Source organism: Pteropus medius, unplaced genomic scaffold, assembly GCF_902729225.1.
Source record: "Pteropus medius unplaced genomic scaffold, Ma_sr-lr_union100, whole genome shotgun sequence".
NCBI classification, from domain to species: Eukaryota; Metazoa; Chordata; class Mammalia; order Chiroptera; family Pteropodidae; genus Pteropus; species Pteropus medius.
In genome coordinates, this window is record NW_024354502.1 from 15,312,972 (window position 1) to 15,326,686 (window position 13,715).

The following is a 13,715-nucleotide window of genomic DNA, read 5'->3' on the forward strand; positions in this document are numbered from 1 at the left end:
GGAGGAGAAGAATTATTAATCAGAAATATTTCAGTGGAAAGTGAACTTCTCTGTAGAGAAACAAGGTCCCGATTTCTTGAGCACTGCAAGCAAGGGATCACAGGTTTTTTATGTTTTCCTGGAGAAACAAAATCAGGAAATAACACTTTTGAAGATAAGCAAAAGCTATTGGAAATATCCTTTCACTCCCTCCACTGAGGGCGAGTTTTAATTTCAGACCGCGCTAACAGATCTTCCTGTAAAACAAAGCCAAGACGTTAATTAAAAAGTGGCAGAGGTGTGGCATCTTTCGGAATGCGGCTCAAGTTTAAACTCCGCTGTCAGAAGCAGCGGTCCCAGCCGGGAGCTAGGGAAGGAAGGTCTGGAAGAAGCTATCAGGCGGTCAGAATCTGCAGGAAGGTCGGTGCTGAGGTTGGAACCGACCCCGGAGCGCCCGCGAGGACACCTTGGGGGAGAAGCTAACTGCGCTCCCGGGCCTAGCACGGTCAATGGGCGCACCCATCTCAGCTACTCTTCAGTTTGGCCGCCCACTCCAGGAAAGCCTGGAGGGAATTCGCTTGGAGTTAGGCTCACTGGAGGCTGTCAGCTCTCTTTAGGACCTCAGGGAAACCCGAGAGTTTCTGGCTTTAGGACCCAGGAGCTCCGAGGCAGCTTTGACTGAGATGCCTTGGACCACAGCACCACCTACATATAGAAGCATCCCGAGCCTCAGCCCCGCCGCATCTCGGTCGGAAAGTGCGCTCGTCACATCCCTTCGGCCTCGTGTGAGCGTTCTGTCTCCCACAGCTTGGAAAGGGAGAAAGCTTAGCTGTGAAGTGGCTGTGGTGAGAGCTCGGGAAACCGCCCAATTGGACAGGGACCCAGGGAGTGAAAGCGGGCGTGCCCCTCGCCCGAGGATTGCACTCACCGGTGGGCACGCAGCATCCCAGAGGCTGCGGCCGCCGGGGCCCCGCCAGGCGTCGCCAGCCCAGAGGACCATCTGCGCACTTCGAACCCGTAGCGGCCGCCGGAATCCGGAGCTGCCAGGAGCTCCCGGTGGGTCTGGGCAAACTTTTCCTCAGCCCACGTGCTAGCGAGGCGGCTGGCTTCCGAAGCCCGGGATGGAGCGCCGCGCCTAGGCTTGCCGCACCAACGGAGAAGTAAGTAGGCGACCCGCGCGGGGCCACCAAGACCGGGGCGCCTGGGTATCCCATCGTGGGACCAAAGGACTGAGGAGCGCTCCTTTAACCCTGAACCCTCTCTCTCTGAGCCTTCGGAGCTCTTTCCTTACCCTGGAGTGCTGCACACGCCCTTTCCCCGGGGGCCGAGCCTACAGCTCCGCAGAGGTTGCTAATTCACTGATTGCAATCACCTCCCGCTCCAGTCGCCCGCAGCTGTGCGCTCGAGGTTAAACTGCTCAGCAGCTAGTGCCAGGCAATGAGTTCGCTTTCCTCTGCCCTCTTCTAAAGTTGGGACGCGCGGAGAGGCAGCTGCCTCCCTGGGGCTCTCTCCACGCCCCCATCCATCCTGTTTCTCCTCCTCGTCTCTTAGGTTTAAGGCGGAGATGCTGACCGCGCTGAACTGACCAGTGCGGTCCCCGGGCTAGTGGCGACTCTCCCCTGCGTGCTTCTTCAGCAGCGCGGTCAGCATCGGCTCCTCGGATGAGCCCTTCCGTTCCCCGACTTTGAGAGGCGTCTCTCCCCTGCCCGACCGCCCAGATGCAGTTTCGCCTCTTCTCCTTTGCCCTCATCATCCTGAACTGTATGGATTACAGCCACTGCCAAGGCAACCGATGGAGACGCAGTAAGCGAGGTGGGTCCTATTCCGCCGGGGTGCGTGGGGCCAGGGGGCGGGTCGCAGGACTCACACCCGGGGTCCTGCGACTCAGAGGGGCAGGACTGTGCCCTGCACACCGCTCTTGCACAACCCGCTCCTCACTTTCTGGGCGCGGAGCTCTGCAGAACGCTCTTTCAGTCCTCTCAAGGCGGGACGAGGGGCAGAGAGACGCGCGCAATGCCGGTGAGTCCGGCGTGCGGCTGACGCTCCGGGCTAAGTGGTGCGGTCCGTACCCACGTTCGCTGCGGCGCTTCTACTCCTGAACTCTTCTCAGTCCCATTTCGTATCTGGCGCCCAGTTTTCTTGTTCTTCTGTCTTGGTCTTTCTTTTTAGTCTCTTAACCATCTCCTTTGCACCTCATCTGTCTTTGCCTTCCTCACGCACGTGCGCCCGAAATCCTGACCCCAGATAGCTTTGGACACGGCCTCGCAGCGCGTGTGTGTGCGCGTGAGAGACGGGAGAGAGCGAGCGAGCGCGTTGGAGGGGGACCAAATCGAGGTGGAGGACCTGCATTTTCAGGAAAAGGGCAACATTGATCTCTTATTCTGAAACCTAACACTGGATGGGAAGATTCACTAATTTCCTGCCTTGATCAGTAACTCTTTAGCAGGCTTTTTGGGGAGCGCATGCAGAATACTATTTGGGGGACGGGCCCGACTTTGCCTTCTTCCTTAACTTTCCTCAAAAGCATCTATTTCTGAGACAGGTTTCTGTTCTCAGTTAAATTCACTTGCGGCTCTTTAACTGCTCCATCACTTGTGTGCGCTGCAGAAAAGGCTAGTGGAAGCCTCCAGAAAGGGTTCAGAAAGCAAGCTTTCCTGCAGATTTAGTGCGCGAAGCTGTCTCTAAGTCTTGCTGTGGCTGTAGCTAATCCAGCTGCTTTTTAGAGGAAGATTTGCTAAACACAATTAAGTCTTCTGGAGGATTCAAACGACGCCCCGCCCCGCCTCCCCCACACCTTGCATTGCCCGCTCATGCAAGGTGCATAGCAGCCTTTAAAGGCATCTAGCAATTTGGACTTTTGCGCGCTTAGAATTTGTAACTTGAGGTTGACAGATCTTGATTTTTCTGGAATATAAACGTCTCACTCGACTTGTGATGTGATTTGTTTATAACTCGTTTTATGGAATCTCCGGTCCTGCATCCAGATTTGGGAGAGAGCTTTTCGCGTCCTAAGTTTTCATAGGTTTTTTTTTTTCCTTTTAGGACGTCGTTAAGCTGTTCTCACCTTCTCGCGGGGTTGGAGGTTGCCTCGCCCGAGGGCAGAGCTCGAGATAATGGGTGGTGTGCAACTTCCTTAGCCCCTGTTCTCCAGTTGACGCCGCAGAGCTGTGATTTATAAGGATACCCCCTTCTTTCTCCCTCTTTCTCATTTCTGACATTTAGGAAAACGCTCATTTTCAGAAATTATTCTGCATAAAAATTCTACAGAGAAATTTCTTCCCAAAGGCCATGAAAATTTGATACCAATATTAATCTTGGAAAAGTCCTTTTCGGTCTCTTCCTCCCCTCCCAACTGGCTCCTTTCTCTACCCCAGTATTTTCTTTTGGGGGTATTATTTGGTAGAGTTGGCAATTTTTTATTATACTGTGGTCAAAAGTGTTCGGAGAGGCATTTTCTCTTATACAGAAGTTGCAGTCTGCTTGATTGAAAAATCTCAAGGGCTTAAAGTTTGAGAAATATAGATAATTAGCAGACTTACTAATTCTGAGATGTCTTCCTGATCCACACTGCCTGTCCCGACCCGGCTGACTAGGGAAGAATCAAGCATATTGCTTTAGTAGAACTGAATGTGAAGATGCTATTTGATGGAGAATGACATTACAGCACTCCTGCGGCCAGAAGCGATACTGCATGCTTTACTCACAAGTGCCATCTATGCCTTCTTAGGAATCTGAGGCAAAACTTATTTATTTCAACGCTGCTTTAGCAAAATCTCATACCTTCCACATCCCCAAGTACTGACACTTAGAAACCCATTTCTAAAGTGTGCTGTGGTAACTTTTGCCAAACTAACCTTTCAATTTAATAAAATTCAAATGCTTTCAAGTCCATGTAAATTGGTAAGGTTGCAAAAGGAAAAAAATTCTATCAAAGTGTATTCTTTTTTTCCCCTTTCTTAACAGATGTCCCCTCCCAAATCCCAAGTTTGTGGCTAAAATAACTGCGGTCCTTAAAAGTGACCACACTATCTGTGCCAACAAAGGGTGTACTGTGTTTTTAATTAAAAGTGGAACTACTTAAAGGGCTGGCTAGACAGTGTAGGGTGATAGTACCATTCTGCTTTGCAAGGAAGCTTAAGGATTGCATTGTGAGAGTGTTGAAATGAATAGAGATCTAACTCAGGTTGTGTGAATTGTTCCTCTTCACAAACTTAAGCTGGTTTTAATTGATCTCATGTCCACTGATTGATCCTACACCAATTGTTGCTCATACCGAACAACTGGCTTTCCCAAAGGAGATTGGTTTAAATTAGTTCCTTGGTGAATGCTTGACTGCTGGCCAAATCATGTCAGCAGTGACAGCTGACAGGCTAGAGCCTATTGTGGTACCAACATTTCCCTTTTTCTCTTTGTTTTGGATAGTGGCAGTTAAATATTACTTTCTAGGAAGAAAAGTGATTAGTACCTTAAAAAAAAGTGTTGTGGCTTAGAAGATCAGTAATTTTCTTGGCTTTGTGCTACAGTGCACGCAATGATACCAGGATCGGTTAGGCTAATGCCTGGGATCTGATTCTGTTTTTTCATATTCCATCTGCAAATAATCAAACCTTCACTGTGAAGCATTCTCAGAACTTCTTTGGCATTATGTTTAGTCTGCTCTATGATCTCAGATGCTCTATAATATCATTTTCTTAATGAAATAAAATTCTTGGCAGAGATCAGATAATTTAGTCAGTTAAAATCAATTGCATCCAGTCTGGAATAGAGAGCAAATATATCATTTAACTCTATGTTTTATTTCAAAATATAGCCAGAGGACTGAGAATAGAATGTCGACCTTCTCTACTTTTGGATAAACCTTTGTGTGTAGGAGACTATCATGAACAATAACACCGACTGCTCTTCCTTCCCTTTATTTAGAAAACAAAGTCATAAAATAAAAATACATTTGACAAACACTAATAGGGCCTGGCAGCAATCATTTTTAAAATTAGGCACAATACTGAGGATATCTTCTATAGAGGAGACATATGCCAATGTTTTCAGAAGCTGATTGACAACTCATGTGTTTTCTACTTGGTAACAGCCGTAACTCATTGGCCCTCTCATCCACCTCCCATTCAAAAACATAGTCATTGTCAACTACTGTTAACCCCTGCTGCCTTCTGTCTCGGGACCTCTTATGATTTATTTGTATGGTAAACTGGATTATTTGATTCATTTTATTTTTTGGAGTGCTTGTAAGCCACATTTCAGGCTGAATTACTGAAAGGTGGGTAGACAAAACATAACTTTATCATAGTCTCCTGGGATTCCTTGAGCTTGGTACGTAGCGATTTATTTTTACATCTTTCATCCTGTTTATACGCTCAGTCACATTTTAACCAGAGCTTTACGAAAACTTCTTGATAAAACTCTTTAAAAGCAGCAAGGCTCCCCAAACATGTAATTGGTGTTTCTGGTGGTCTGAGGGTAGGGGGCGTGGCATGACAAGTGTTTACTGCTGTAGCCTTTTCCATACTGAAGTGTGGAAATATCTCATTTTCCTAAGTTTAGATTTGGCTTCTTCTATAAAACTGAAGTATTTATCACAAATACTTGTGTGTGCTCCTGGCAACTGAGGTTGTTAAAAAAAAAAAAAAATCAACATGTTCTCTTAACCCTCGTAGGGCTAAATTAATTTGTATTTTTAAAAATTTAATGAAGAGATTCAGAGGTATTTGGTTTTACAAGTACTTTTAATAGCTTATTTCTTACAGTATTCTTTCAACATACAAAATAGCACATGGAACAGATTAACCTACACTTAAATAAAAAAGCTTCAAAATACATTTTGTATGCTTGCTTTCTTAAGTTTCAGAGTATTTCAGAAAAGCTGATGTGATGTTTAACTTTGCAACATAAACAGGTTCTTTCTTTTCTTTTGTTCTCTTTTGTTAATGGGCTGCTTTTTCTTCCAGCATAACTGAGTTTTTCTGGCTAGTATCTTACCAACACATGGAGGTCTGAAAGTTGCTGTGCCCCAACCGATATCTTACTTAGCTACTGAAATTTGGAAGTGATTTAGAATAGGTGACATTCCCCCAGGCCTCCATTTAATCCTGGCTTTCTTTATCTGCTTTTAAAATCCACCTTGGATAAAATCCAATATGTGTAGAAATCCCAAGTTGGAAATGACACTTTTAACTCCTTAAAGAAAAACCATCTCTTGATTTATTCAGAGACTAACTGGCAAATTTATGGATTGTCCAGGCTACTTTTTACTTTCCTTCCAACTGGCTGCCTTTAATCCATTTTTTTTTTTTTCTGGAAATAAGTATTCTTATCCCAAAGCCAAGGAATAGATGACAGACAAATCATTTGATAAGACACTTGATAACTATTCTGTTAAAAGGAGGTGGTAAGCTCTGGGATGAAAATAAAGCTTTAAACTTCCCTTCCCCCCCGCCCCAAACCATCATGATGGTCATTATTTTTTCTCATGTTCTGCAGCAATCAAGGATTGACCATTAAGTAAAATATACCATCACATGTCCATATTTATAAATTTTCATATTTTTAGCTGGAATACATGTGGAAGATGCTAATTAATACTAAAGTGCAAATATTACACATATAGCTATATATATGATAGAGAATGTATACATATGTGTGTGTGTGCATATTTGGGGGTGCAGGTGTGTGTTGAGAAGGGTGTGAGGATGGTATGACCACGGAGGACTGGGTTTTTGTAACTACACTAGATTTTCACTTATCTTTCTCAGTTCTCGTTTTCATCTTTCTCTCAGACAGGATGACAGAACTGGACAGAGGACAGGGTAAAGGAAGCAGAGAAAGGGGAGGAAGGAGGAGGAGAAGGATAAGTAATAAAGGATAGTTTTCAAGATTTCCAAGGCCAGCCCTCCACTTCTCCTTCTCTAGGACCTTTCTGTATGAGTCACCCTCTTTCCAAGCATGCTGTTGTCCCCCAATCCTGAAAGTCTTGACTTCTTCCTCACACTGTTTTCCAATCTCTTCTCTTTTTCTTCTCCTTTCCCTTCTCTTGCTTAACAATCCTCTTTCATTCACTCTTCAATCTGCCACAATATGGCTTCTGTGTCCATAATTTTGCTAAAAGGTTTTCTTCGTGATCATCCATACTCAGTACTCACCGCTTTGCCAACTCCACTGGTCTTTCGGTCCTCTGTTACTCATTCTTCTGAAGATATCACCCCTTTCCAAAGAAAATCATTTCCTTTGGCTGGTGACACTGCACTCTAGTTTTGCCTCCCACATTCTGCCACTTCTTTTCTTTGGCTCCTTATTCAGAGTCGATTTCTCTGCCATATGAATAGATGTTCCATTCCATGCACACTCAGACTTGACAACTCATTTTCTCTTTTATGCCCTCTCCTAATTGTCTTCCTCTGCCTGTGCTCTTATTTCTTTCTATTCATGGAGTTTCTATGTGTCAAACTCTACAGTCTTTGACTTTTCCATTTCCTCTTTAATCGGTTCATTCAGTCTTAGTCTTCAGAAATGTTGCTTGTAGCTACCCCGTCCTTTCCATTCCCAAAGATATTTTCTGGCTCAGACCTGCCCTGACTCCTCATGTCCCAGTATCTGCTCTGTCCTCACTCCATCCTTTACAGTGTCGCCACATTGAATTTTTCTTATCTACAGATCTGATCATGTTACTTCTTTGCTAATGAACCCCCAGACCTCTCAGGTTCCATATTGACTGCAGAATAAATACCGGCCTCTTTCATGTTGCATTCAAGGGTTCCCCAACATCTGACTGCAGCCCATTTCTAACTTCCTACCTCCTTGAAAGCACTGTATGCTTAAGCTATACCAGATTACTTCATTTCTAAGCACACCATGTGTTTTATGTTTTGATATTGTTGAGCATGTGGTAGACCCCAGCTAAAATGTCACTGCTTCTGTGAAGCCTTCCTGGAATTTTCTGCTTTTTTTCTGAAGCCAATTCAACTATTTCCTCAGAGTTTTCTTAGCTTTTTGTGCTACGCTTACAAAACTCTTATTTTCACCTTTATTATGGTTATTTTGCTACATGTGGTGACTTAATGAGAAATGATTTTTTAAATTCAAAGGTCTAGAATTTAATAAGAGTAAATAATACTATAAACATTATTTACTCTTATTCTTTAGAGTTCAAAGCCAAGAAAACACTGAGATATAAAAGCCCAATCTTCATTCTGAAGTCTCTTCTCAGAATCTTCTGAATTTCACACATTACTTATCAGTGCCTGTTCATGTCCCCATGTGTGTTACACGCTGTTGAGTTGGCTCTGACTCCTGACAACCCTGAGTGAGTGATGTCCACAGTGTTGTCTTTCACATCCCTGCTCAGCTCCTATAGACTCGTGCCTACGGCTTCTATTTTGGAGTCTTTCATCTACATGTCTTTATTATTTGAATGATAGAGTATCTCAAGTGACAGGTGAGTTGGGGGCAGGGTAAGGTGAACTCTGTTGGGGGGGTAACCTACATTTTAAAAACACTTCTAGAGAAAGCATCAATAGAGGTCTTCATCCCAAAATACATTGCCCATATAAATAATCATTTAGAGAAAAACGAAAGGGTGATATTTATCTTCTTAAAGGCAGTAGAATTAATAACATAAATGAATGCAGGAGAACATTCAACCTGCATTCTTATGTTTATGACTATAGTATAAATACAACTATGTACATATACCTGTGAGAGACACAGCTGTGTGTATGTGTATGTGTGTGTGTGGTTTAGATTAAGTTCTTCTGTTGGTGTGAATAGATTACATAGTTTTTAGTCTTGTACCTTTGCGGAGAGCACTGACATTTCACTGCCCTTTGAAGGCGGTGAGCCTGGGTTGACGTCTAAGGAAGGTGAGCTGCTAACTGAAATAATAATAAAAAAAGTGAGCTGCTTACTGAAATAAATGATTTTAAAAAATCTAACAACTAAATGGAAGGGAACTAGAACTAGAATCCAACCCTCCTGAATTCCCTGACTTTTCCTGTACACAGTAAATGTTCAACATAAATATTCATTTAAAAAAAAGGAAAGACATCGCTGTTGAACCCATTCAAAAGTTCTTTGGTTCACAGACTTTTATTGGGCCCTAGCATCCTACAACTCATAATTATGCTAATAATATAACTGACATTAAGTAACTGAAGGCTGAGGGGATAGAGTTACTGAAGTGTGTGACCAAGTATGATCTGATAAAAATCTGCATACTAGTATGCTAAAATTTTTGATCATTATTCTTTTTTAAAAATTGTTATCCTGGTATGAATTATAGAAACTTCTTATTTCTGGTACTACAGTAGCCAGAATAAATGTGTGTCTGTGGGTGCACACGCATGCATGTGTGTATCAACATGTGTTTGTAGGTGTGTATGTATACATGTATTTTATATATACTTCAGAATACCCAATCAGGATTAGAGAAAAGCTATTAAATATAATTTTTACTCTGAAGCTTAGAGAAACTAATTATAGGTAGCTTTCCCCCTTATAAGGTCGTTTGGGGAAAACCTTTACGATTTACTTAAAACCTTTCAATTTTCATCACCTGCTGAAAGATATTAAGAGCATTTATAAAACAGAGTTAGGCTTGCTCCGAACATTTCTTTTAAGTAGGATTTATTAATTTGGGGTCCAGAGGCGGGGCCAGGGTTTTTGTGTCTCCTGAAATTAGAAAGAAAATCTTTTCTGTTTTTGGGGAGTGGGAGGTTATAGAGAGAGGATCTAGAGCTTTCGCTGAATTCTCAAAACTAGTCCATGGTTCATTTCTTTCCTTCAGTAGGCTAATAAGCGTTGGTGAAAGAAACAGGAAGTAGACCTTAACTAGTGTGATGCCGAATGGTTACTTCAAACTGATATAGAAATTTGTTCTCTAAGTTTATGTTCCATGTATGGGTTTTCCTGCCATGTGTATGCTTCACAGTATGAGGACACATTGTAAGCACTATCAAGATTTATTTCAGTAAAAAATTACTTGGCTAACAATCCTTACTCAAAGACAATAATTGCTAAACTCTCCATTTCCCTTAAAAAGTTTATAAAAGTACAAAATAAATAGACAGGATAAGGGGTTCTGTTAAAACTTCTCATATGGTCTAATTTTTATCTCATTAACAACACAATAATATAGGGTTTTAGAAATCGCTGTTGCAGTTTTCCAGCTGATGACATGTGGTGCTGGCATTGATGTGACTTGTATGTCTCACGTTGCCAGTTCATTGACTTGTCAGGGCCAGGCCAAGCACTCTTCAGTTCTGGCTAAGCGGGCTTCTGCTAGATAGATCCTCCGCTGGTTCAGCACATTTAGAATTTTTCTACAGCAATGGCTTTAGCCTCTCCTCTCACCTATTGCTGGATACAACTTGCCAAGCGGCAGCTCTGCATTTAAAACGCTCCGACCGATAGAGGGCACACTTTGCATTCTTTTCCTCATGCTTTGTTCTCTGAAGTTCTGTAGTCATTTGTGCTTACTTTGCTTTGCCCTGTAGGTTCGAGTGGCAAACCTGCTCGACTTTCTCCAGTAAGACTGATGGTATCATCATCTTGACATCTTCACAGAGAGGGAGGGGAAAAGGAATCAATAAGGAGAGATTTCGTCTTACCGAGCATTTCTGGTTTCGGTCTCTACTCTCCTTTTGACAAGACTTTCTTACCAAAAGGCAAACTTAACCAGCCTCTCAGTTTTCCTATATTAGAGGCAGATATTAAAGCTAGAAATTGCATTAACCTGGAGATGGATTCCAGCTTCTACAGCCACTTGGAAAACATTACTTTTTTTAAAGAATTTTTCCATAAAGTGCATGTCTAAAAATTTAGGCAACTGGCAAAACTTGGAGTTGCCTAAACGACTTCAAATTAGTACTTCCCAGTTGTTTGCCAAATTATTTAATCTTTATGGAGAGACCATTTCTTTCAATGAAACTCTTACATTTTAGACCTTTGAGAATGGTGCAAATTGTCTCATTTTATTTTGAAAATCCAAAGTTTAATTTTTTTTTTAAAAAAGGTTCTCTTCCTTTTCATGTAATAAAGTCTGATGTAGGATTTAAAAATTCTCTGGCCCCTCAATGCTGTTCTTTACATGCTGTGTTCGAATGCCTTATAGTCAAAAGCTGGTTTTTAATGTTGAGGGATTTGTGCTGTATCATCGTTAACCTGCATATTTAGTTTATCACACTGCATTAGTTTCAAGACTAGATTTCAGTTTAGTTGAATCATAGTGGGTTAATATTTCTACAACCAAGTGACATGTCCTAACCCCACCCCCGGCAGTAGTCCTTTGGGAGTAACTGTGATATTTGTTTTCTCTTCCATTGCCACAATTGGTCTTTAAAGACTCTCCATAGAATGAGAAACACTTGCAGCTCAGTGGCTTGAGAAGGATTGCACCTGGGGCTCCCAGGTTACTGTTCCCAAATATATAGTAAATTAAGGCAGTCTGGTCTTTGACTTGTCATGTGCTCTGGTAGTTCTCATAGGTGAAAGAATACTTTGTTAAAATTAATGCTCATTTTTGACACTTGCTTCTTGTTGATGCTTTTGAGGTTCACTTTGGAAGTGTGTGAGTATATATGTTTAAGGGTCAGGTTTATAGGGGAATTTTGAGGGAATCTTGGGTATTAGTTCTGGGCTCTTCTAAGTAGATATGAGGAAGTGGCAGAGAACAGCTGTAGGTTGGTGACTGGAATGAGCAAACTAGCTTACTTTTTTTTTTTTAAATTTATCCAAGGATCTGGACATCTGTTTAATGCTTTGAGAGCAATCAGAGCTGTCCTATCCATAGCATTCCTTCTACTGGTGAAAGATGTCTTGTGGTCACCTCCTCCCACCAGCTTAGAATAGTGGAGAAGCTTGGTTAGGGTCAGGAGACTAAGTAATTTGAAAAACCAAATGTTGTTTGATAGTGGACAGCGGTGGTTTCCAGAAGCATGATTAGTGGGTTGAGGTTAGTGTGCTGTGGAGTTAGGGAAGCCATTCATACCACTCCTTGGTGGTCAGTAAGTCATGCAGTGGCTGACATGATTCTCGATTGCATCTTGTCAATTATGAAAGATTTCTTCATCCCTCCTTTGCATAATATCTGAAAATTGATCTAGGGCTTAGAAATTGTCCCTTGAAAATTGATTGTCTAAAATTATGAATTTGGTGCAATTTAATTGTTTCTTTATGCAGAAGCAGAAACAATTAGTTTTATGCAGCTTCTAGGGGCGATCTCAACATGATTTGGATTTAAATGTGACTGAGGTGAATCACAACTGTTCTAAAGACTTTGGCAAGCTTCAAGTAGTCATCTTGTTGAATTCCAGAGAGAGGTTTGAAGAAATAGCAGAGGCTGGACCAAGAGTGGAGAAGAAGGAAAAGGAAAAAGGTCACTAATTTCGAAGACTTGAGGGTTGTTATGTAGAAACAGGATGTGATTTATTCTGCCTTTTGGAATTAAGGCAGAATGAAGGAAGTTCATAGGAAGACTGTAGCTTATATTTAGGAAACTATCCATTAATGGAAGGTACCCTGTCTCGATGCTCCCAATCTTTGAGAATTGCCTTTTTTCAACAGCAGAGGGTATCTCTTAAGAATTTTGTAAATCTAATGACTGTATTGAGTGTAGAGAGACCTCTAAGGACCATTCACACAAGAGCCATGATGAGCACATCTGTAATGCATCTGGCATCTCATAGGTATTTAAATAGAAATTCTTGTCGACAACTATTCAGACTCAAATTATAAGACTGTCTTTCTAAATAGAGGATACTGAACAGAATTGCTCAGATTCTACATCATATGCCTCTGAGTCATTATTCTAAACTTCAGTAATAAACAATTCTATAGATATTTAAGTTTCATCTGAATTCCAAAAAAAAGAAGACATATTTCTCAGTTTCTCCATGACCATGATGTCAGTTTCTAGAATGTTTCATTATAAGTAAGTCTGAGATTTCAATGCCACTTAAACACCATGGGTTATGCCATATGATTTTTTTTTTTTTGCCTTTTTAAATAGGGTTACTAGGCTGGAAGATAAAGAAGCATTTGACAAAAATTCATTAATAATAATACCTTGCATGTATGAAAGTATAATAGGCTTAAAAAAATCCTTTTGGGCAAAATAGAGAAACGCAGGTATATTGTCATATGTTACTTGAATTGCGTTTGGCAGAGAGTGGTGGAGTAATGGATGATGTTCATTTTGAAGGAAGCCTCTGGTGTAGTAAAGGACCCTCTCTTCAGCCTCCTATGGAACACTTTTTTTAATGATTTGGTTGAAGACAGACGGCATGCCAACCAAACTTTTGCATAATCTGAAGTCGAACAGAACATGTAAAACGTTAGTTGATTGTTTGCAAAAAGATCTTGATGGCTGGGAAAGACTTCATGAATTGAATGACATCTTTACAGGAAAAAATGTAGAGTTTAACTCTTAAGTTCAAAGAATCAATTATGGAAGAATAGGATGTTGGAGACAAGGGGTTTTCATTGATTTTTGACTCATCCTGAGGTTACGATGTGATATTGTTGCAAAAAGAAATTGGCTGAATTAAGAGAAATATTTACCTAGATTCAAGAATGAAGCAGATAAGATTCCCAACGCACACCAGTGTTTTGTTCTAGCTGTCGTCACTTTCAGAAGTGCAGCACATGTAATGTATTCATTTCCTAGGGCTGCTGTAACAAGGTACCACAAACTAGGCGGCTTAAAACAAAAAAATTGGATTTTCTCACTGTTC

The 13,715-nt window shown here is 41.7% G+C and overlaps 1 protein-coding gene across 2 annotated transcripts in view; it reads left to right on the forward strand.

The window, feature by feature from the left end:
• Positions 1 to 996: 996 nt before the first annotated feature.
• RSPO2 (R-spondin 2) overlaps positions 997 to 13,715 on the forward strand; it is a 141,176-nt gene continuing 128,457 nt past the window's right edge. For both annotated transcript variants that reach the window (XM_039853575.1, XM_039853576.1), the window contains exons 1-2: positions 997 to 1,139; positions 1,531 to 1,791. In XM_039853575.1, coding sequence (XP_039709509.1) covers positions 1,698 to 1,791 — 94 coding nt within the window. In that variant the 5' untranslated portion in view covers positions 997 to 1,139; positions 1,531 to 1,697. The remainder of the gene's footprint in view (positions 1,140 to 1,530; positions 1,792 to 13,715) is intronic.